At 49.2% G+C, this 25,690-nt stretch overlaps 1 protein-coding gene across 18 annotated transcripts in view; it reads right to left on the bottom strand.

Annotated features, from left to right (window-relative positions):
- Positions 1–15,181, bottom strand: part of OPHN1 (oligophrenin 1) — a 116,349-nt gene extending 101,168 nt beyond the window's left edge. For 10 of the 18 annotated variants that reach the window (XR_011318005.1, XR_011318008.1, XR_011318007.1 and 7 more), the window contains exons 1-2: positions 14,842–15,052; positions 513–674 (exon numbers count right to left, since the gene is read on the bottom strand). Coding sequence is in view for 11 of the 18 variants with exons in the window: in XM_069747341.1 (XP_069603442.1) it covers positions 513–666 (154 nt within the window). In the remaining 7 variants the exon portion in view is untranslated. Of the gene's footprint in view, positions 1–512; positions 675–14,841 lie in introns of all 18 variants that reach the window. The other 8 variants (XR_011318006.1, XR_011318009.1, XM_069747343.1 and 5 more) reach the window with 5 other exon arrangements.
- Positions 15,182–25,690: the final 10,509 nt, after the last annotated feature.

Below are 25,690 nucleotides of genomic sequence, written 5' to 3'. Positions count from 1 at the left end.
GCTATAGGCAGCTCTTACTTTCTGAGGAGATCAACCCTAATCTACACAAATGGGACTCCATTTGTCTTTTTATTGAAGGTCACATACATATTATTTTGGGAAGAGTTTATGAAATACAAGATATGGTAAAGTTGGAGCACACATTGTTAGCTCATGACTGCAACGCGATATTCTTCAAACATAACAACATGGGTGCTCTTGCTGTGACCAGATGATACCTTGTTGATTGCTTGGGTTCTCACCACCAAGATGAGCACTACCCCCGTTAGAATGAAGCAACAGTGCACATGTTTGATCGCTCCTCCAAAAAGTCCTGAGCAAGGTCAGACCAGCACCATTTTCTATTGGGGACAAAAGTTCTCCACTGAGGAAAAATTCCCTGACCTGCTAATGTGCTGGTCCCAGCAGTAGGACACCCACCCATCAGCAAGTTATCATCTATCTTATCGATAGGAGAACACCTGTCACAACCACTTTGAGGAATAGAGATATGGTCCTACTATTAATCTTACCTTTTATGGCAGTAATAAGAGCATTTCCATCCTTTATCACATCCTTAATGAATTTATTGGTCCTCTCCAGCTCTTGTTCATATCCCTTCAGACTGTCTCTGAACACCGGGCTGTCCAGGTAGCACTCACTGAATTCCAGGGGCGTATGACCCATTGTTCCTCCTGAGAAGAAGACAACACGTGTTACACGTCCCAGTATCACAGACGGTGGTGCACTGGAGTCAGAGAACCAGCTACATAAACATTGTGCAATCTATTTTATTTGTATAGGTTTCCTTTGGAAATTCCAGTAGAATATGCAGGGATTTATCGTATTTCTGCCTCACACAGGATGCCACCACGCAGGAATACATAGCACTGATACAAGGACTCACAATATAGGAGACAGATCAAAACTGAACAGAGATAAGTAGAGAAACTGCCCGCAGCAATAAATAAAGGCATCGCAGCCATAATCCTTAGGCTGGAATTCACATTGCTGCAATGGCAACATATGAACTTCTCATCTAATTTTGATAATTTTTTTCCAATATTTTTAGGTACCAACAAAGACACAAAGTCCAATTTTTTGCACAATTTATACTTATGGCCATTAAAATCCAATACAAGTAGCACAATTACAATTTCAGTTAAGCTCACAATTTTTTTCACATTAATGTACACTCTGCGCCCCATCTTGATTGAAAAAAAAAACAAATTAGAAATTTTTGCATATTTATTAAAAATGAAAAACTGAAATATCACATGGTTGTCAGTATTCAGACCCTTTGCTCAGACATTCATACTTAAGTCACCTGCCGTCCATTTCCTTGTGATCTTCCTTGAGATGGTTCTACTCCTTCATTGGAGTCCAGCTGTGTTTAATTAAACTGATAGGACTCGATTTGGAAAGGCGCACCCCTGTCTATATAAGACCTCACAGCTCACAGTGCATGTCAGACCAAATGAGAATCATGAGGTCAAAGGAACTGGCCAAGGAGCTCAGATACAGAATTGTGGCAAGGCACAAATCTGGCCAAGGTTACAACAGAATTTCTGCAGTACTCCAGGTTCCTAAGAGCACAGTGGCCTCCATAATCCTAAAATGGAAGAAGTTTGGAACCATCAGAAGTCTTCCTAGACCTGGCCGTCCGGCCAAACTGAGCAATTGTGGGAGAAGAAGCCTTGGTGAGAGAGGTATAGCATCATGCTATGGGGGTGTTTTTCAGCTGCAGGGACAGGACGACTTGTTGTCATTGAAAAAAGCATGAATGGGGTCAAGTTCAGAGATATCCTGGATGAAAACCTCTTCCAGAATGCTCTGGACCTCAGACTTGGCCGAAGGTCCACCTTCCAACAAGACAATGACCCTAAGCACACAGCTAAAACAACAAAGGAGTGGCTTCAGAACAACTCTGAGACCATTCTTGAGTGGCCCAGCCATAGCCCTGACCTAAACCCAATTGAGCATCTCTGGAGAGACCTGAAAATGGCTGTCCACTAAACGTTCACCATCCAAGCTGACGGAACTGGAGAGGATCTGCAAGGAAGAATGGCAGAGGATCCCCAAATCCAGGTGTGAAAAACTTGTTGCGTCATTCCCAGGAAGACTCATGGCTGTACTAGCTCGAAAGGTGCTTCTACTCAATACTGGGCAAAGGGTCTGAACACTTATGACCATGTGATATTTCAGTTTTTCTTTAAAAAATTTGAAAAAATTACTACATTTCTGTTTTTTTTCAGTCAAGATGGGGTGCAGAGTGTACATTAATGAGAAAAAAATTAAACTTTTTGAATTTACCAAATGGCTGCAATGAAACAAAGAGTGAAAAATTTAAAAGGGTCTAAATTCTTTCCGTACCCACTGTAAAACTGACCACACACAGCCAATGAACAGTACGTACACCTAGTGGCATCCATCTGAATGCTGTTGCCATTACTCCATTCTGGGGCCCTGTTTGCCGATCAACAAATTGGCCACATCTCATACCCTGAGACACCCCTCACTAGCCCCAGCGACCCAGGAAAGACTCACATGAGATAAACTGGTCCATCAGCAGGCAAAAGGGGTATCAAGACTTCTTATACATGCTGTACATCTGACACTACGGTAGCCATCTTGCTGACTGGCAAAGTGAGCTTGAATATGGAAGATCAGCAGATTGCAAGTGGAGGGCACCAGGTATGTGTACCATATGCTGACTATATAAGTACTACTTGGGACCAAGCGCTCATTTTAAATGTTATCTATCTACAATTCTAGGAGATAGGTTCCCACTTGTGTTTTGCCCTTCCATCCGTCTGTGGGAACATCAAAATTTCTGTCTCATTTGGAGCAAACATCACTACCCAAGAGGTCAAAGCTACCCAAGAGGTCAAAGCTACAGAAACCTTGGCCGGACCTCAGTAGACTCCATTATAAGTCAGTAGAGTCCATTGAGCTGCTCCATTGGGTCCGGTCACAGGCCGCGATAACACAAGCCACAGCAAACAATGGATAGCAGGAGGAGATGGGATAGAATTGGAATGATGGAAATGTTGGTTGCAGAATGAAGGGCGTTAAAGAGGTTTTATGGTAATTTTCTAAACCTGCAGGCTTATGCTCAATGTAAAAACAACAAGTTCAGTAGTTACTCGCAATCCCCAGCTCCAGTCTTCCTGAACAAGATGCAGCGGTGACATCATGACTACAGTGCACTGGAACACTGCAGTCAATCATGGAATTCAGTTGGCACCTCCCACTGAGCTCAGTGGTTGACTGCAGCGGTCATGATGATTGCTGCAGTCATGACATCACCATTTTAACCTGTTACAGATTGGAGCAGCGGTAGAGATGCATCATCGGAGCAAAGGAGATCAAGTAACTGCTGGATTTGTTATTTTCAAGGAAAGCAAATGACCACAGAGCTACGTGTGATAGGATAATTGATCATTTACACCTATTTTCTACTCCACTGCCGATGAGAATGTGTGGGTGCTGTTCATTTAAAGGGGTTGAACCACATATGGCCCTCAGCTATCTCCATCAGTTCTATACAGAGTTAATGGATTGCGCATGTCTGACCATGGTGTCAGCCCCCATTCTTAGGACTGCTCTATATATGTATACCTTGACGAAAACGTATCAACTAAATACCCTGTTTTTCTCTAGTAACCCCCCACGACAGCACACCTGGAGGATGTTACCCCTTTCCTAATAGGGACAGGAAATGACAAGAGGTTAAATAACCCCTCCCTCATCCTCCCCTCAGTGTTCTTTCCTGTCCCTACTAGGGATGAAGAGGTCATCCCAGGTGCACTGTGCCGGCAGCGGTCATCGGGGGGAATACAGATAATCTGGCCGGGCAGCTGGGATCAGACTTACGTCCATTCCCTGTCGCTGCTCCCGTCTCCTCCGACTCGGGACTCCTTCGCCACCATTCCGCGCCTGCGGGTAAGGTCTGGGGCGTTCTTTGGCTGGAGGCCTCTCGGAGCTCTCCAGCCCTTCTCCTCCTCCGCACCGCGCGCGCGTGTGTGGGTACTTCCGGTCTGAAGCCGGCGGCCGGATGTGACGTCAGACGCCGGCCGGCTTCTCTGAATCAGGAAGTTCCTCGTGCGTTCCAGCCAGGAACGCTAGGAGATAGCATGGAAGACGTCGGCGTTCTCCCCCCACGTACTTCCGGACACCGGAGGAGGAGGTCCTCATCCAGGAGGACAGGTGCTGCGTCCGGTCGCCTATATATTCAGGCCCTGGACAGGAAGACATCGCAGGTAGGACCACTGTGTGGTGAAGACTATGGAGATGTCTGCTTCCTCACGCTCTGCACCTGCAGAACACAGCACCATCCCGGCCCCAGTGAGTAGTCTGGCCCCGGGTGTCCATTCCCTGATGTGGGTTGTAGTCTTATGATTCCTTCTCCCCTTTCTTTTTAGGGGGACAAGGAACCCACATCAGGAAGCAAAACAAAAACTACCCGCAAATGCGCAGTTTGTATGAAGAAGCTGTCCTCTTCATACAAGAAATCATTGTGCAAAGAATGCACAGACAAAATTATCAGCGAGGAACGGCCATCCCTGATAGAGGAGATTAAAACCTTAATCCAGCAGGAGATTAAAACATCTCTGGCCACTCTTTCTCAGCCTACACCATCTCCTAGTGCCCCTCCTGAGGCTAAGAAAAGGAAACTTAATCCACAGGAGGAAGAGCAGGAGGACTCTCAGGGAGAGACGTCGGACGAACCCCTAGAGGAGGGTGAATTATCCCTGGACTCTGAAACTGTCCAGCAAGAGAGATACTACTTCTCTTCATCTGATATAGAAGAACTCCTTACGGCTGTAAGGAAAACTATGGAGGTTGAGGAAGAGAAGACGGCACAGTCCGTGCAAGAAGAGATGTTTGGAGGACTTCGTTCTAGGAAGCGTCAGGTGTTTCCTATTCACCAAAACATCCGAGATTTAGTTCTGGACGAGTGGGAATCCCCAGAAAAGAAGCTGACTACTCCAGCGGAAATTAAAGACAGATTTCCTGTGGATGCCGAGACAGCGTCATGCTGGTCAGAAGTCCCAAAAGTGGACGTCCAGATTGCCAGAGTAGCCAAAAAGACCACGCTACCATTCGAGGATGCCTCCCAACTGAGAGACCCTCTGGAACGTAAGATGGACGGACTACTAAGGAAGTCGTGGGAAACGTCAGCATCTTTACTGAACATCAATTCAGTATCCACTTGCGTGGCTAGATCGATGCATCGCTGGCTGGGGCAGCTAGAGGAGCACTTGTCCTCAGGTACTCCGAGAGAAGATATTCTGGCCTCCTTGCCTATCTTCCAGAAAGCAACAGGCTTTTTAGCAGATGCTTCTGCAGAATCCGTGAGAGTGACGGCGAGATCATCCGCACTGTCAAACTCGGTAAGGCGTGCACTCTGGCTAAGATCCTGGTCTGGGGATATGACTTCCAAGATGAGGCTGTGTTCTATTCCCTTTAAAGGAAAGTATATGTTTGGACCAGCCTTGGATGACCTTTTGGAGAAGGCTTCGGACAAGAAAAAGACCTTACCAGAACCTAGAAACCCTAGGAAAAGACCCTTCCGCACTCAGCAGGAGCATACTCCTCAATACAGAGGAAAGGGTAAAACAGGTCGCTGGAGCTATCCGAAAGGAGGGAAAGACAGGAATCTTTTTCTTTCACAACCCCAAAACCAGAGAAAGCAATGACGCCGTCATAGTGGGGGGTCGAATTTCGAACTTCCTCCCAGTCTGGCAAGAGATCGGTGTGGATCAGTGGACCTTAAGATTGATCAAAGAGGGGATGAAAATAGAGTTTACATCATATCCCCAAAAAAGAATGAAAACTACAACGTTATCAACACCGAAGCTACAGTCCACCCTGATAACTGGGATAGAAGATCTCTTAATCAACAAGGTGATCTCCACAGTCCCAAAAGACGAAAGAAACAAGGGCCATTATTCCAGCCTATTTCTGATAAGGAAACCAAACGGAACCCATCGGATGATAATCAATCTGAAACCGCTGAATCAATATGTAACCTACAGAAGATTCAGAATGGAGTCCGTCAGATCGACAGTACCCTTAATAGGGCAAGACTTCGTCATGGCAACCATCGACTTACAGGACGCATATTATCACGTCCCAGTCCATCCAACCTATCGGAAATTTCTAAGGTTTGCAGTCACCAGAGGAGAAGTTATAGACCACTTCCAGTTCAATGTCCTCCCATTCGGACTATCATCAGCTCCAAGGATCTTTACAAAGGTCATGTCCGAGGTGATGGCGTACATCAGAAGTCGACGGATATGCATAATCCCATACCTCGACGACCTCTTGGTAGTGGCTCCCACGGTTCCAATTCTACAGGAACATCTTCAAACAACAGTCCAGATCCTGTCATCTCTGGGTTGGGTGATAAACCCCAAAAAATCGGATATGGTTCCGTCCACAACGAAGATCTTTTTAGGGGTCTTATTAGACTCCCACAGACAAACGTCTTTCTTGCCCGAACAAAAACGGTCCCTGCTTACATCAAGGATAAGAACATTGCGGGACAAGAAGAGAGTATCTCTAAGATGGGCCATGTCGGTTCTAGGTACCATGACATCTTGCATCCAGATGGTGGCATGGGCTCAAGCCCACACCAGGATACTTCAGACTCATATTCTGTCAAGCTGGGACGGATCCCCAGGTTCTCTAGACAAAAAGATCCGGATACCACCGCATGTAAAGTCCTCATTAACATGGTGGCTACAAAAAGAGAACTTAATGAGAGGAGTTCCCTGGTTGCAGGTCCCAGCAGTGACCATAACAGTAGATGCCAGTGGAAAAGGTTGGGGAGCTACGGTAGACCAGCACATATTCCAGGGATTCTGGTCAGCCGAAATAACACAACAATCCTCGAATTACAAAGAGCTAAAAGCAGTAGAAGAAGTTCTCAAAGCAGCGGTAACTCTTGTACAAAATTCCCACTTAAAAATATACTCAGACAACATGACAACAGTTGCCCACCTTCGCCACCAGGGAAGTACAAGACACGAAGATCTAAAAAGAATATCAGCAAGAATATTTTCGTGGGCCGAAGAACATGTTCTCTCCATATCCGCCCTACACATAAAAGGGGAGATAAACGTACAAGCCGACTTCCTGAGCAGAACAGAGGTCCATCCAGGAGAATGGAGCCTAAACCCAGAAGTCTTTCAGATACTAGTCAAAAGATGGGGACAGCCAGAAGTGGACTTGTTCGCGAACAGTCAGAACGCAAAGGTAGACCAGTTCTTCTCGCTAGATCCGATGAATCCGGGGTTAGCTGTGGACGCATTGGTCCAGCCATGGACATTCTCGCTAGCATACGCGTTCCCGCCATTGCCGATCCTACCAAAAGTCCTGCAGAAAATAAGGGCAGAAAAACTCAAGGTGATCCTAGTGGCTCCACTTTGGCCCAAAAGAGGTTGGTTTGGGGCCCTCATCAGTCTAAAGATAGATGGGCCAATAGCACTTCCACCGGTCAAAGACCTTCTCTACCAGGGGCCAATACTGCATCCAGATCCCGAGAGGCTACACCTAAATGCCTGGCTTCTGAATTCTCAATTCTGAGAACTAGAGGACTATCAAAGAGAGTAATTGAAACATTACAAAAAAGTCGCAAAACGGTAACTAATTCTATTTACCAAAAGATCTGGAAGACGTTCATCACGTGGTGTGCTCCTGAGCAACCTAACCCAGATAAACCAAACCTAGCCAAGATCCTGGATTTTCTACAAGATGGGCTGGAGAAGGGTCTCAGACCCAGCACCCTCAAGGTACAAGTGGCAGCCTTGAGCTCTTATTTTGACCAGTCTTTAGCCAACCATAGATGGGTAAGAAGATTCATGACGGCGGCATCCCGCATATCTCCAAGACCCATAAATATAGTTCCATCCTGGGACCTGAATATAGTCCTGAAAGGACTTACACTGCCACCATTTGAACCCTTATCTTCCATAACCATGGATAAACTCGCTTGGAAAACCACCTTCCTGGTAGCTATAACAACAGCCAGAAGAGTGGGTGAACTACAAGCCCTATCAATCAACGAGCCCTACATGAAGATTCTTCAGGACAGGCTTATCCTACGATTAGACCCATCCTTTCTCCCAAAGGTCGTCTCCGATTTCCACAAATCGCAGGAGATAATTCTTCCATCATTCTATCAAGAACCAAAGAATGAGGAAGAGGAACATTTCCATACTTTGGATGTTCGAAGAATGGTACTCTATTATCTTCATGCATCAGAAAAGATTAGAAAAGATCAAAATCTGTTTATTCATCTTCTCGGCCAGAATAAGGGGAAGAAGACTTCCAGATCCACAATTGCAAATTGGATCAAAAGAGCAATCCTGGAGGCTTATCAAATTCAAGGCCTTCCACCACCAGGAAAGCTTACAGCCCATTCTACTAGAGCAACAGCTGTCTCCTGGGCCGAGAAAGCCAGTGCTTCCATCGAGCAAATATGCAGAGCGGCCACGTGGTCCTCGGTCCATACGTTCTCCAAACATTACAGGCTTGACCTGATGTCAAAAGAAGACTTAGCCTTCGGAGAAAAAGTCCTTAGTGCTGTAGTCCCTCCCTAAAAATTACTCTTGGGTACTGCTCCAGGTGTGCTGTCGTGGGGGGTTACTAGAGAAAATAGAATTATTCTTACCGTTAATTCGGTTTCTAGTAACCCACCACGACAGCAGGAGTAATCCCTCCCTTTGCTTAATATACGTTCTGAAAAGAATAAATATAATTTGAAGCATTCATTCTCCTGTGGTCCTTTATAATAACACTGAGGGGAGGATGAGGGAGGGGTTATTTAACCTCTTGTCATTTCCTGTCCCTATTAGGAAAGGGGTAACATCCTCCAGGTGTGCTGTCGTGGTGGGTTACTAGAAACCGAATTAACGGTAAGAATAATTCTATTTTTTCCATCTTTTGACTAGCACTTGCTTATTACTGTGATATTTTTACAACAGAGTATTTTTTACCTCACTGTGCTCTTTTGTGTCTTCAAGTTTCTTGGTGGTGTGTGAACAGGTTCCTACAGACTTGTTCATTGTACAAGTAGCCCATGTGTTTCTGGTTCTGTAATTGTTCTCTTGTTTCTACAAGACTAGGGAGTCCACCACTCCTTTGTGGGTCATTTGCATCAAAGCTGTTCCATCCAGCATGTCCACATGAAAATTCCCTCTCTGAACCCTGCTTATACAGGTACTATACAGATGATCAGGTTTTTAAATACCATCAGGTAGGGATTATATACATTAGGTAGGACTGCTCTATATGGGTATACCTTGACGATTGGTTGAGTAGCTTAGTATACATTTTTTTTGCAAAAAAAGTATCAACTAAATACCCTGTTTTTTCCATCTTTTGACTAGCACTTGCTTATTACTGTGATCTTTTTTATAACAGAGTAATTTTGACCTCACTGTGCTCTTTGGTGTCTTCAGAGTTAATGGATTGTGCATGTCTGACCATGGTGTCAGCCCCCATTCTTAGGATATTGGCACTACCTCTTTAATCTAATATATTAATATTCATAGTTTTTAAGGAAGACTCAAGCCCATCAAGTGCAACCTACAGGCTAACATGTTATCCAGAGGAAGGCAAAAACCCCATCTCCATATTAGAGGGAAATTCCTTCCTGACTTCACATACGACAATCAGACTAGTTCCCTGGATCAGTGTCCCATCACAGAATCCAGTGTCCATAACCTTATATTATTGCAGCTACAACATATTGGGGTAGGATTTTAGAGATGAGAATACCCCTTTAAACCTTCTTTCCTCTAGAGGCTGCCCCCTTGTCGCAGGTCTGGGTGTAAATCAATCATTATCCTGTACAGTCCCCTCCTATATTTGCACACTATAATAAGATCGCCCCTAAGCCTTCCTTTTCCTAGATAAAATAACACAACGTTTGATAACGTGTCTTCATACTATTACATCTATTATAAGAACTAAACTGCAAATAAAAATAGAGAAGAAACAGATTGTTCTTCCCAGACGACCTTACTGCCCCTGTATGGGCCGCGCCGCACCACCCCCATTATTGTACACGTACACACACCAGCCGCGGGTGGCATCCACTACCTTGGGCTATACCCAGTGCACTGACTGACTGGCACCCTGAGGCTACTGATCCCTCACTATGGCCTGGACAGCTATACCACCCAGGGGCTTCTGAAGGGGAAGGAAAGTCCAGGTAACGGGGAGACTAAATGGAGCTGCATACAGTGACAGGGCAAGATGGGCACAGTTCGTATGACCAAGATGTCTGTGTCACCGCTACATCAGGCCTAATGCAGGTGAATGGGGTCACACTGTAAAATGGCAGAAGTAGTCTGGATTTTTTGTGATTCCTTGTCGCCGTCCCCTGAGAGTCATACCTGCGTTATGCTGCGACGCGGCCTGTCTTTGGATGCACGGCTTGTGTCACGGCCCGAGTCACCGCCTAGGCCCGGCCTGTCTTTGTTGTCCATAGCAACCAACCACAGCACAGCTTTCATGTTGTATTGTTATGCGCTGGTTGCTACAGGCAACAACGACCGCTCCTCCGTCAGACATTTCGTACATCTACCCTCCAAGAAATGCTCCACAGAGGAGGACACCGTGATGTCTTACAGCGTCCTTTCCTTACCTCAAGCGTAATATGACTAGACTGTTAATATTTGCACGCCGTCCTCTGACAGGCCAGGAAGCCTTTGTATAAATAAGCACACCCCAGGATGTGTGGTAATCTCGCTCCATTCCCCGCGCACAGGTGCCGCACGCATCACCGGGAGGACAGAGTGACACTGACACGGCTGCCATTCCGGAGATTATCCCCTTCTTCTTCCTAATAAACATCCGCATGTGAATAAAATAGCGCCCCTTCCAGGTCACATGGGGCCAGAGCCTCAGCTCCATATATACGAGGGGTATTCATATATTCTGGGCCTAGAAGAAACGCCATGGCTTCGAGGAAATACTGTTTTATTCAACCATATCGCCCTTCACCCCTCTACAGTCAATGCGTCCATCAACATCTAACTCTAATCCTTTAGAAGAAAACATGTTAATTTGGGCTGCGCATCATCCGTGAGAAAACAAGACGTTTTTGCTGAAGCCCCCCCATCTTCCTCTGACAAGGAGAACTTGTCTTAATCACAATTTGAAAATGATGTTACCACTTCTGCTAAAACTTAGCATGAGCACTTGTCAAATTATTGCTTGTTTCCGTAGCAACGGGATTTATTGTCTTCTTCTAGAAATATTCACGTCCAATATGCTGTAGGTGTATGCCTGCGTTATATGTATTGCTGTACGCCCCCAGGACTACACACTGTAGGTGTATTTTCTTAATAAGATTAAAAAAAAAAAACAATGTGGGACCCCCCCTCCTCCTATTTCATGAAACCAGCAAAGGTAAAGCAAGCAGCTGAGAGCTGATATTATCAGGCTGGGAAGGTCTATGATTATTGGGCTCTCTCCAGCCTAAAAATACCAGCCCACAGCTGCCCTAGAAGTAGAACATCACATTTATGTTACTTTTCAGTGCTGGGTTAGTAATGGAGCTGTCTAATGCACACCTCTCCATTATGAACACCAGGGCTTGATGTCAGCTGTGTCTTTGGACAATCCACAGCTGACATCAACCCCAAGCCCCATTACCCCGATTGCCAATACACCAGGGCACTTGGGAAAAGCGAAGCATACGGATTCCAATCATCCAACCTAAGGTGTATACTCAGCCTCTGCTCCAAGACATAAAAGCCTCCGCATAAGACACGCACTGACATTTGTCATTCATAGGTGACCAGTGAGGCGAGCTGCTGGCCACCAACATGCACCGGGCTAGGATTCATACCCCAATGTCGGCCTTCTCACCCTCTGGGCTCTACTCTGCAGATGTCGGGCACATAGCCCGGACAGATCGCATATAAACATGGACGTCACACTCCACTGTACACATTGCAGGAGCCGGTAGTCAGATGTGTATACACAGATCCCCTGTGTGCCCAGCAGGGGTTATAACGGGGACGATGAGAGTAATCACGGCACACAGAAGCCTCAGGATGTCTACAGCAGGCAGGACATCTAACCCTTATCTATGTACACATGACCAGCAGCCATGACAGAGATGAACAGGATGATGGGCAGAGTAGTGGATGGATCGCAGTGACTGTATACACAGCAGTGATGAGGATGATGGGTAGAGTAGTGGATGGATGGCAGAGACTGTATACACAGCAGTGATGAGGATGATGGGTAGAGTAGTGGCTGGATGGCAGTGACTGTATACACAGTAGTGATGATGATGATGAGTAGAGTAGTGGCTGGATGGCAGTGACTGTATACACAGCAGTGATGATGATGATGGGTAGAGTAGTGAATGGATGGCAGTGACTGTATACACAGCAGTGATGATGATGATGGGTAGAGTAGTGAATGGATGGCAGTGACTGTATACACAGCAGTGATGATGATGATGAGTAGAGTAGTGGCTGGATGGCAGTGACTGTATACACAGCAGTGATGAGGATGATGGGTAGAGTAGTGAATGGATGGCAGTGACTGTATACACAGCAGTGATGAGGATGATGGGTAGAGTAGTGAATGGATGGCAGTGACTGTATACACAGCAGTGATGATGATGATGAGTAGAGTAGTGGCTGGATGGCAGTGACTGTATACACAGCAGTGATGAGGATGATGGGTAGAGTAGTGAATGGATGGCAGTGACTGTATACACAGCAGTGATGAGGATGATGGGTAGAGTAGTGTCTGGATGGCAGAGACTGTATACACAGCAGTGATGAGGATAATGGGTAGAGTAGTGGATGGATGGCAGTGACTGTATACACAGCAGTGATGAGGATGATGGGTAGAGTAGTGGCTGGATGGCAGTGACTGTATACACAGCAGTGATGAGGATGATGGGTAGAGTAGTGGATGGATGGCAGTGACTGTATACAGAGCAGTGATGAGGATGATGGGTAGAGTAGTGGCTGGATGGCAGTGACTGTATACACAGCAGTGATGAGGATGATGGGTAGAGTAGTGAATGGATGGCAGTGACTGTATACACAGCAGTGATGAGGATGATGGGTAGAGTAGTGAATGGATGGCAGTGACTGTATACACAGCAGTGATGATGATGATGAGTAGAGTAGTGGCTGGATGGCAGTGACTGTATACACAGCAGTGATGAGGATGATGGGTAGAGTAGTGAATGGATGGCAGTGACTGTATACACAGCAGTGATGAGGATGATGGGTAGAGTAGTGTCTGGATGGCAGAGACTGTATACACAGCAGTGATGAGGATGATGGGTAGAGTAGTGGATGGATGGCAGTGACTGTATACACAGCAGTGATGAGGATGATGGGTAGAGTAGTGGATGGATGGCAGTGACTGTATACACAGCAGTGATGAGGATGATGGGTAGAGTAGTGTCTGGATGGCAGAGACTGTATACACAGCAGTGATGAGGATGATGGGTAGAGTAGTGGATGGATGGCAGTGACTGTATACACAGCAGTGATGAGGATGATGGGTAGAGTAGTGAATGGATGGCAGTGACTGTATACACAGCAGTGATGAGGATGATGGGTAGAGTAGTGGATGGATGGCAGTGACTGTATACACAGCAGTGATGAGGATGATGGGTAGAGTAGTGTCTGGATGGCAGAGACTGTATACACAGCAGTGATGAGGATGATGGGTAGAGTAGTGGATGGATGGCAGTGACTGTATACACAGCAGTGATGATGATGATGGGTAGAGTAGTGAATGGATGGCAGTGACTGTATACACAGCAGTGATGAGGATGATGGGTAGAGTAGTGGCTGGATGGCAGTGACTGTATACACAGCAGTGATGATGATGATGGGTAGAGTAGTGAATGGATGGCAGTGACTGTATACACAGCAGTGATGATGATGATGAGTAGAGTAGTGGCTGGATGGCAGTGACTGTATACACAGCAGTGATGAGGATGATGGGTAGAGTAGTGAATGGATGGCAGTGACTGTATACACAGCAGTGATGAGGATGATGGGTAGAGTAGTGTCTGGATGGCAGAGACTGTATACACAGCAGTGATGAGGATGATGGGTAGAGTAGTGGATGGATGGCAGTGACTGTATACACAGCAGTGATGAGGATGATGGGTAGAGTAGTGGATGGATGGCAGTGACTGTATACACAGCAGTGATGAGGATGATGGGTAGAGTAGTGTCTGGATGGCAGAGACTGTATACACAGCAGTGATGAGGATGATGGGTAGAGTAGTGGATGGATGGCAGTGACTGTATACACAGCAGTGATGAGGATGATGGGTAGAGTAGTGAATGGATGGCAGTGACTGTATACACAGCAGTGATGAGGATGATGGGTAGAGTAGTGGATGGATGGCAGTGACTGTATACACAGCAGTGATGAGGATGATGGGTAGAGTAGTGTCTGGATGGCAGAGACTGTATACACAGCAGTGATGAGGATGATGGGTAGAGTAGTGGATGGATGGCAGTGACTGTATACACAGCAGTGATGAGGATGATGGGTAGAGTAGTGAATGGATGGCAGTGACTGTATACACAGCAGTGATGAGGATGATGGGTAGAGTAGTGGATGGATGGCAGTGACTGTATACACAGCAGTGATGAGGATGATGGGTAGAGTAGTGAATGGATGGCAGTGACTGTATACACAGCAGTGATGAGGATGATGGGTAGAGTAGTGGATGGATGGCAGTGACTGTATACACAGCAGTGATGAGGATGATGGGTAGAGTAGTGGCTGGATGGCAGGAGATGATGGACAGGTGATGGTGATGGTGGCAGTGCGGGCAGGACGTACCTGGTTCCTGGGCGCTGGGCACACGGGGCAGGGGCCAGGGAGGAGGATGCTGCGGTCTCTGTGGGGTCTTTGTGTATCAGGCAGCGGGGATGGAGGACACAGGGGGCTCCTCGTACATGGCACCGTGCCCTCCGCCTTCCCGCAGCAGGTGAGCACCGTGCCCTCCAGTGACAGTCGCGTCCCAGCTCCTTCCAGTAAGATTCCCGGCGCCTCCTTCCTTCGGAGCTGGGCAGACTGTGGCCGAGCAGACGCCTCCTCCTTTCCAGCCTTCCTCTCTTAAAGTGACAGTGTCTGCTCTGGCTTTTCCTTGCTTCTTGCAGGAAATGAAATGCTTTACTGCAGCGGCGGCTCGTCACCCAGTGAGGAAACCGGGAACTGCACTGCCCCGGTGAGGAGCGGCCGCCTGCACGGTGTGATGTGGGGGCCTGACACTGATATTACCAGTACTGCTCACCACAGGCTTCTGTACAAGAGGGTCACTTCTGTATTGGGGGGGGGGGGGGGTCCACTACTGGCCAGCCACCCCTCAATCCCTTTATTGCCCCCCAAAAAATAAAAGTGTACACTCCTTCAGCGGTGCTGTGCTATATGGGTGCCAGTGTTCCCGGCGAGTGGCGTCACATTGTTGTGTTGTGACCGCTGCTGCCAATCAGCGACAGCCTTTACTGTTCTATCAAACTCGCCCTAACAGAATATTGATGAGCTGCAGCCAGCCAGGAGCCGCTGATTGGCTGCAGCAGTCACATGACACAACAAAGTCATGTCACCCCTCCGGAAGAGCAGCACTAAAGAGAAGCCGCCAGCCCGATTTTATAATTTAACGTAAAGACAAGGCTGTAATGGCGCAGAAATCCTGATTACATTGGTACCTTTGGTGCAGAAATCCTCAGTTTGGTTTTTCTCATCACCATTTGATGTTTTCTGCTACTTAGATTTCGGTGCACAGAGGCCGGACTGTACATGGGGTCTTCTCCTCCCTGCGAGGTAGAAGGGCCGAGGAATCACAGACCGGAGGCAGGTAGAAGGGCCGAGGAATCCCAGACCGGAGGCAAGTAGAAAGGCCGAGGAATCCCAGACCGGAGGCAGGTAGAAGGGCCGAGGAATCACAGACCGGAGGCAGGTGGAAGGGCCGAGGAATCACAGACCGGAGGCAGATAGAAGGGCCGAGGAATCACAGACCGGAGGCAGGTAGAAGGGCCCGAGGAATCACAGACCGGAGGCAGGTAGAAGGGCCCGAGGAATCACAGACCGGAGGCAGTTAGAAGGGCCGAGGAATCCCAGACCGGAGGCAGGTGGAAGGGCCGAGGAATCACAGACCGGAGGCAGGTGGAAGGGCCGAGGAATCACAGACCGGAGGCAGGTAGAAGGGCCGAGGAATCACAGACCGGAGGCAGGTGGAAGGGCCGAGGAATCACAGACCGGAGGCAGGTAGAAGGGCCGAGAAATCACAGACCGGAGGCAGGTAGAAGGGCCGAGGAATCACAGACCGGAGGCAGGTAGAAGGGCCGAGGAATCACAGACCGGAGGCAGGTGGAAGGGCCCGAGGAATCACAGACCGGAGGCAGGTAGAAGGGCCGAGGAATCCCAGACCGGAGGCAGGTAGAAGGGCCGAGGAATCACAGACCGGAGGCAGGTGGAAGGGCCGAGGAATCACAGACCGGAGGCAGGTGGAAGGGCCGAGTAATCACAGACCGGAGGCAGGTAGAAGGGCCGAGGAATCAGAGACCGGAGGCAGGTAGAAGGGCCGAGGAATCACAGACCGGAGGCAGGTAGAAGGGCCGAGGAATCACAGACCGGAGGCAGGTAGAAGGGCCGAGGAATCACAGACCGGAGGCAGGAAGAAGGGCCGAGGAATCACAGACCGGAGGCAGGAAGAAGGGCCGAGGAATCACAGACCGGAGGCAGGTAGAAGGGCCGAGGAATCACAGACCGGAGGCAGGTAGAAGGGCCGAGGAATCACAGACCGGAGGCAGGAAGAAGGGCCGAGGAATCACAGACCGGAGGCAGGAAGAAGGGCCGAGGAATCACAGACCGGAGGCAGGTAGAAGGGCCGAGGAATCACAGACCAGAGGCAGGTAGAAGGGCCAAGGAATCACAGACCGGAGGCAGGTAGAAGGGCCGAGGAATCACAGACCGGAGGCAGGTAGAAGGGCCGAGGAATCACAGACCGGAGGCAGGTAGAAAGGCCGAGGAATCACAGACCGGAGGCAGGTAGAAAGGCCGAGGAATCACAGACCAGAGGCAGGTAGAAAGGCCGAGGAATCACAGACCGGAGGCAGGTAGAAAGGCCGAGGAATCACAGACCAGAGGCAAGTAGAAGGGCCGAGGAATCACAGACCGGAGGCAAGAAGAAGGGCCGAGGAATCACAGACCGGAGGCAGGTAGAAGGGCCGAAGAATCACAGACCGGAGGCAGGTGGAAGGGCCGAGGAATCACAGACCGGAGGAAGGGCTGAGGAATCACAGACCGGAGGCAGGTGGAGGGACCAAGGAATCACAGACCGGAGGCAGGCGGAGGGGCCGAGGAATCACAGACCAGAGGCAGGTGGAAGGGCCGAGGAATCACAGACCGGAGGCAGGTAGAAGGGCCGAGGAATCACAGACCGGAGGAAGGTAAAAGGGCCGAGGAATCACAGACTGCAGGCAGGTAGAAGGGCCAAGAAAGCACAGACCGGAGGCAGGTAGAAGGGCCGAGGAATCACAGACCGGAGACAGGTGGAAGGGCCCGAGGAATCACAGACCGGAGGCAGGTAGAAGGGCCGAGGAATCCCAGACCGGAGGCAGGTAGAAGGGCCGAGGAATCACAGACCGGAGGCAGGTGGAAGGGCCCGAGGAATCACAGACCGGAGGCAGGTAGAAGGGCCGAGGAATCCCAGACCGGAGGCAGGTAGAAGGGCCGAGGAATCACAGACCGGAGGCAGGTGGAAGGGCCGAGGAATCACAGACCGGAGGCAGGTGGAAGGGCCGAGTAATCACAGACCGGAGGCAGGTAGAAGGGCCGAGGAATCAGAGACCGGAGGCAGGTAGAAGGGCCGAGGAATCACAGACCGGAGGCAGGTAGAAGGGCCGAGGAATCACAGACCGGAGGCAGGAAGAAGGGCCGAGGAATCACAGACCGGAGGCAGGAAGAAGGGCCGAGGAATCACAGACCGGAGGCAGGTAGAAGGGCCGAGGAATCACAGACCAGAGGCAGGTAGAAGGGCCAAGGAATCACAGACCGGAGGCAGGTAGAAGGGCCGAGGAATCACAGACCGGAGGCAGGTAGAAGGGCCGAGGAATCACAGACCGGAGGCAGGTAGAAAGGCCGAGGAATCACAGACCGGAGGCAGGTAGAAAGGCCGAGGAATCACAGACCAGAGGCAGGTAGAAAGGCCGAGGAATCACAGACCAGAGGCAGGTAGAAAGGCCGAGGAATCACAGACCGGAGGCAGGTAGAAAGGCCGAGGAATCACAGACCAGAGGCAAGTAGAAGGGCCGAGGAATCACAGACCGGAGGCAAGAAGAAGGGCCGAGGAATCACAGACCGGAGGCAGGTAGAAGGGCCGAAGAATCACAGACCGGAGGCAGGTGGAAGGGCCGAGGAATCACAGACCGGAGGAAGGGCTGAGGAATCACAGACCGGAGGCAGGTGGAGGGACCAAGGAATCACAGACCGGAGGCAGGCGGAGGGGCCGAGGAATCACAGACCAGAGGCAGGTGGAAGGGCCGAGGAATCACAGACCGGAGGCAGGTAGAAGGGCCGAGGAATCACAGACCGGAGGAAGGTAAAAGGGCCGAGGAATCACAGACTGCAGGCAGGTAGAAGGGCCAAGAAAGCACAGACCGGAGGCAGGTAGAAGGGCCGAGGAATCACAGACCGGAGACAGGTGGAAGGGCCAATGAATCACAGACCAGAGGCAGGTGGAAGGGCTGAGGAATCACAGACCAGAGGCAGGTACAAGGGCCGAGGAATCACAGAGCAAGGGCAGGTAGAAGGGCCGAGGAATCACAGACCAGAGGCAGGTAGAATGGCCAAGGAATCACAGACAGGAGGCAGGCGGAGGGGCCGAGGAATCACAGAGCGGAGGCAGGTAGAAGTGCCGAGGATTCACAGACCGAAGGCAGGTTGAAGGGCCAAGGAATCACAGACTCGAGGCAGGTGGAAGGGCCGAGGAATCACAGACCGGAGGCAGATGGAAGGGCCAAGGAATCACAGACAGGAGGCAGGCGGAGGGGCCGAGGAATCACAGACCGGAGGCAGGTAGAAGTGCCGAGGAATCACAGACCGAAGGCAGGTTGAAGGGCCAAGGAATCACAGACTCGAGGCAGGTGGAAGGGCCGAGGAATCAGACCGGAGGCAGATGGAAGGGCCAAGGAATCACAGACCGGAGGCATGTAGAAGGGCCGAGGAATCACAGAGCGGAGGCAGATGGAAGGGCTGAGGAATCACAGACCCGAGGCAGGTGGAAGGGCCGAGGAATCAAAGACCCGAGGCAGGTAGAAGGGCCGAGGAATCACAGACTGGAGGCAGATGGAAGTGGCGAGGAATCACAGAACGGAGGAAGGTAGAAGGGCCGAGGAATCACAGACCGGAGGCAGGTGGAGGGGCCGAGGAATCACAGACCGGAGGCAGGTAGAAGGGCCGAGGAATCACATACCGAAGGCAGGTTGAAGGGCCAAGGAATCACAGACCCGAGGCAGGTGGAAGGGCCGAGGAATCACAGACCGGAGGCAGATGGAAGGGCCAAGGAATCACAGACCGGAGGCATGTAGAAGGGCCAAGGAATCACAGACCGGAGGCATGTAGAAGGGCTGAGGAATCACAGACCCGAGGCAGGTGGAAGGGCCGAGGAATCAAAGACCCGAGGCAGGTAGAAGGGCCGAGGAATCACAGACCGGAGGCAGATGGAAGGGGCGAGGAATCACAGACCGGAGGCAGATGGAAGGGGCGAGGAATCACAGAACGGAGGCAGGTAGAAGGGCCGAGGAATCACAGACCCGAGGCAGGTGGAAGGGCCGAGGAATCACAGACCGGAGACAGATGGAAGGGCCGAGGAATCACAGACCGGAGGCAGGCGGAGGGGCCGAGGAATCATAGACCGAAGGCAGGTGGAGGGGCCAAGGAATCACAGACCGAAGGCAGGTAGAAGGGCCGAGGAATCACAGACTGGAGGCAGGTAGAGGGGCCAGGGAATCACAGACCGGAGGCAGGCATAGGGGCCGAGGAATCATAGACCGGAGGCAGGTAGAGGGGCCAGGGAATCACAGACCGGAGGCAGGTAGAAGGGCCGAGGAATCACAGACCGGAGGCAGGTAGAAGGGCCGAGGAATCATAGACCGGAGGCAGGTAGAGGGGCCAGGGAATCACAGACCGGAGGCAGGTAGAGGGGCCAAGGAATCACAGACCGAAGGCAGGTAGAGGGGCCAAGGAATCACAGACCGGAGGCAGGCGGAGGGGCTGAGGAATCACAGACCGGAGGCAGGCAGAGGGGCCGAGGAATCATAGACCGGAGGCAGGTGGAGGGGCTGAGGAATCACAGACCGGAGGCCGGCGGAGGGGCCGAGGAATCACAGACCGGAGGCAGATAGAAGGATACCAAATATGTGTAGTTGTTTTTTGTTGCCTTATTTTGAATTGGGCAAAAGGGGAGTGATTTGAACTTTTATATTTTTTTTAACCGTTTTTTCTACACTGTTTACTGGCCTCAATAGTCTCCTTGAGATCGCTTGGGACACACATAGCAGGGCTTCAGATAATCTCTTATGAACGCCGGCCAAGGACCGCCATCCATAGGAAATCTGCTGTCAGTATCTAGTCCTGGAATCTGTTTCTCTTGCCATTAGACTTGCCCTTAGTTAACACGGATCTTGATGTTTCACGTCGGCCATCTTGCTTCCTGCCAAAGTTATATATAAGGCCAGCACCTGCTCTGTTTCATTGCTTGTGTATTATGTTTTGGACATTGTTCCTCTGCAGTCCCAAGCCTGGACTTACTATCCCTGTTGGTCCTTTCCTAACGGCGGAGTCCTCTGCCAACCTGCACGTCTGGATCCCTGCCTGCTGACCAAGTGATTGCTGGACACCTGACTTCAGAAACCTCTGACTGACCACACCTGCGGCGAAGTAAGAAATCCAGCCAGCTTGTGTGTTCCTCTGCTCTGCAAGAGACTGTCAGTGCTGGACATTCTTGTGCACTCATTGCTCAGTGACTTTGCATGCTGTGTCGCAGAGTATCAGCTCTGCTATTACTGTTTATCAGATTGACTGAACATTTATCTGGACTTACATGCTATATTGCATTCAGATCACAAATACAATTCTGCTTGTTCAAACCAATGTGTCTGCAGTCTCTTTGACCTAGCCACTGGTGTCCAGTTGTATCCACTAGTATCGTGACAGGATACACAAGCCTGAAAAAATGGATGCCGCTGGGTCAGAGACTTTAGAGGTGCGTGTTAAGAAGCTAAATAATATCACTGCCACTGTACACGCTGAAGTGCAGACATGGAAGAGCAGAATGGAAGGCCTAGAGGGGCAGACAAAATATGATATACAAGTGCTCAGTCAGACCCTTCAGGAATTGCGTGGTCGAGTTGCGGCTCTGGAGGCACAACCTCAGGCTTCTGTTCCTGCCATCCCCAAAATACCGCCATTTAGGTTTGGTGGCGCCCGAGACAAATACCGTGGGTTTCTGAACCAGTGTCGTTTATACTTTGCTGCACATGTCACACAGTTTCCTACGGACCGATCCAAAGCATTGACTATTATCATGTTGCTGACTAACAAGGCTCTTGCCTGGGCAAACCCTCTGATAGAATCGCAGGATGCATGTCTGAATGACTTCAATATGTTTATCGCCGCCATGGGGCAGATGTTTGACGATCCGAACCGTGGTCTTACAGCGGAGACGGCCCTGCTGAATTTGCGTCAGGGTAAATGCCCAGTGACTGAGTATGCTATGGACTATAGAAGGTGGGCTCAGGATACCACCTGGAATAGTGCAGCAAAGTACTCAATATTTAAGAAGGGGTTGTCCAGTTCTATCAAGGACGAGCTTGCACGTGCGGAGGCTCCCAGTACTCTAGGAGATTTCATCAATCACTGTATTCGCCTAGACGCTCGCATCTCCGAACGAAAACTAGAAAGGTGGACTGAGATGAACCGCAGCAATAAATCGCTTCTTCCTTTTCTTCCTAAGGAGATTCCAGACTCGAGTCCTCAGGAGTCCGCACCCGAGCCGATGCAGGTAAATTCCCTACGAAGTCGAGTAAGTGACTAACGGAAGGAATTTCGTTTCAAGGAGAACTTATGTTTTTACTGCGGGAAGTCAGGACATTTTATTATCAACTGCCCCAGTCGTTCTCGCAGGACAACCGCAGCCGTGGTAGAACGCGACTTCTCTGAATCATACTCTGTGACTTCCGAATTAGGGCCACCCGAAATTGCAGCAACTGTTCCGGATTATGACTTTTCAGATATGAACTCTGTAACCTCCGAAACGGTATTACCCATTAATGCTGTTATTCTATCTTCTGCAGTTTCATACCCTGTCAATAAAAAAAAAAGACTCACATTGTTACCTCCCTATCAAGATCTGGATTGACTCCCATTGGGTGAACAGTTCCGCCATGATAGACTCTGGGGCCAGCGGTAACTTCATGGACACTTCTTTTGCTAAGAAATATGGAATCCGATCACAGAGAAGAGTATCTTCAATTTTGATGGAGACTGTAGATGGATCTCCTTTGACCTCGGGCCCAGTAGACCAGCAGACTGAATCACTGAAGGTCCTCATGGGAGATGATCACCAGGAGAAATTGCCCTTCCTTCTGATTTCCTCTCCACATTTCCCTATTATCTTGGGTTTACCCTGGTTGCAGGCTCAAAATCCCATCATTGACTGGGAGACAAAGAGATTGCGCTTCCCAGCTAAGGAGGTAACTTCTGGGAATTCGATTGATCCATCTCCGGGTGACCCATCATCGGACCTAAGTTTACCGACAGTTTATAAAGAATTTTCGGATGTGTGCGATAAAAAGAATGCAGACAAATTGCCGCCACACCGCTCTTATGACTGCCCAATCGAGCTTCTGCCTGCTGCTACCATTCCTTTTGGAAATATTTATCCATTGTCCGGTCCTGAGCTCAAGACTCTCAAGGAATATATCGACGAGAACCTGTCTAAGGGGTTCATACGCCCCTCATCCTCTCCAGCCGGTGCACCCATCTTTTTCGTTAAAAAGAAGGATGGATCTCTCAGACCCTGTGTTGATTACCGGGAAATTAACAAGGTGACCATCAAGAACGCCTACCCCCTGCCATTAATTCCGGAGCTTCTCGAGAGAGTTCGGCAGGCCAAGGTCTTTTCAAAATTGGACTTACGCGGGGCATACAATCTAGTCCGTATAAGACCTGGAGACGAATGGAAAACAGCATTTAGGTCTCGATATGGACACTTTGAGTATTTAGTCATGCCATTTGGACTTTGCAATGCCCCAGCAACCTTCCAACACCTAGTAAATGATATTTTTAGAGACATTCTTGATCTTTTTGTCGTAATCTATTTGGATGACATTCTGATTTTTTTTTTTCTAGCTCCATGGAGGAACATCAGCAACATGTCAAGACTGTCTTGCAGCGTTTGAGGGAACACCATCTGTACATCAAGCTGGGGAAGTGCGAATTTCACAAGTCGGAGATCCAATTCTTAGGTTAGGTAATTTCTCCACAGGGTCTGAGTATGGATAACAGCAAGATCAAGGCGATTCAGGAGTGGCCAATCCCCAAGAACGTCAAGGAAGTCCAACGTTTCATTGGATTTGCTAACTTCTACAGACGTTTCATCAAGAACTTCTCTGACATCGTCTCGCCCATCACTCGGTTGACACAGAAGAAGACAGCATTTATTGGGTCCCCTCAAGCCCAAGAAGCATTCTCTCAACTCAAGACCAAGTTCACGTCAGCACCAGTACTGATCCATCCTGACCCAGAACTCGCCTTCATTATTGAAGTAGATGCCTCAAACTGTGCCGTCGGGGCTATACTGTCCCAAAGAACAGGTGAGAAGAATTTACTTCATCCTTGTGCTTTTCTTTCCAAGCGACTGTCTCCTGCCGAAAAGAACTATGATGTAGGAAATAAAGAATTACTGGCTATCATCGCCACCTTCAAGGAGTGGAGACATCTTCTGCAAGGAGCTTCACAGCCGATCGTTGTCCTCATGGATCACCGCAACCTTGAGTTCATCAGGTCAGCAAGATGCCTGACCCCACGGCAGGCCCGTTGGAGTCTTTTCCTTAACCAATTCAATTTTACAATCTCTTATAGACCAGGTTCTCGCAATGGAAAAGCAGATGCTCTATCCCGGATGTACTCTGACACTGTTCCAGATGCTCCACCTAAGACCATACTTTCTGATTGCAATTTTGTAGGTGTCATTCATAACCAAGATTTGTTGCAGGTCATCAAAGAAGCTTACAATTCTGATCTTTTCCTGTCTCAGCCATCTGATGAGGTAAGCCTTCTTTTTAGGAATGGAGTTTGGACCCAGGAACGGCGCCTCTACATTCCTGAAGCCGTGAGGTTAAGAGTGTTGAAAATGGTTCATGACTCTAAGGTTGCAGGGCACAGAGGAATTCAGAAGACTCAAGAATTCTTCTCGCTTCTTCTGGTGGCCAGGTTTTCGGAAGGATGTTCAGAAGTATGTTTCATCTTGTGAGGTATGTGCCAAATTCAAGGTCCCACGTGCCTCCCCTACTGGTCTGTTACAGCCTTTGCCGGTGCTGTCTCGCTCATGGGGATCCATTTCTATGGACTTTATTGTAGAACTGCCCCTTTCTGAGGGAAAGAGTACAATTTTGGTGGTGGTCGATCGCTTGACCAAGGCGGCCCATTTCATCCCTTGTTCCGGTTTACCCTCTGCGAAGGACACTGCTGATCTAATTATCCAGAACATCTTTCGTCTGCACGGGGTTCTGGATGAAGTTGTTTCGGACCGTGGAGTTCAATTTACTTCAAAGTTTTGGAGAAGCTTTTGTTCGGCATTAGGCATAGAAGTTAACTTATCTTCTGCTTTCCACCCACAGTCCAATGGGCAGACAGAACGTACCAATCAAACACTGGAGCAATACCTTCGCTGCTACGTTTGCCATTTGCAAGATGATTGGGTAAGGCTACTCCCATTGGCTGAATTTTCTTATAACAACTCTCAGAGTGCCTCCACCAAGCAGTCTCCATTCTACGCTAACCTGGGATATCACCCTAGCATTCTTCCCAGATTACCGGTAGATACATCTTTACCAGCAGTTGCCGACAGGATCTCTGCACTTCAACAGAACCTTGAACTTCTGAAAGAGACTTTGGGTTCCGCACAAGATAGGTACAAGAATGCAGCTGACAGATTTCGCAAACCAACACCAAAATTTAAGGTAGGAGATTTAGTCTGGTTATCTACAAAGAATTTAAAGATGAAGATCCCTTCTCCTAAATTGGGACAGAAGTACGTCGGTCCTTATAGGATCAGTGGTCTGGTAGGTGCTGTTGCTTGTCGCTTAAAACTCCCAAGAACAATGAAGATACATCCTGTCTTTCATACTTCCCTACTAAAGGCTGTAGTACCAAATCCTTTTCCAGGACGTTCATCTCCTCCTCCAGATCCCGTTCTTGTGGATGGTCAAGAGCAGTTCATCGTTGAGAGGATTCTGGATTCAAGAATCTACAGAAATCGATTGGAGTATCTGATTAAATGGCAAGGCTATTCTTCAGAGGAAAATTCCTGGGAACCTGTGAACAATATTAATGCCTCCCGACTGATTGAGCAGTTCCATCAAAGGTACCCTGGCAAACCTGGTTTTGGGTCGTCCGGAGGCCA

The sequence above is a fragment of the Ranitomeya imitator genome, chromosome 2 (assembly GCF_032444005.1).
Source record: "Ranitomeya imitator isolate aRanImi1 chromosome 2, aRanImi1.pri, whole genome shotgun sequence".
In the NCBI taxonomy this organism is placed as follows: Eukaryota; Metazoa; Chordata; class Amphibia; order Anura; family Dendrobatidae; genus Ranitomeya; species Ranitomeya imitator.
Note: the sequence above shows the minus strand (reverse complement) of the source record. Positions and strands in the feature narration are given on the sequence as shown.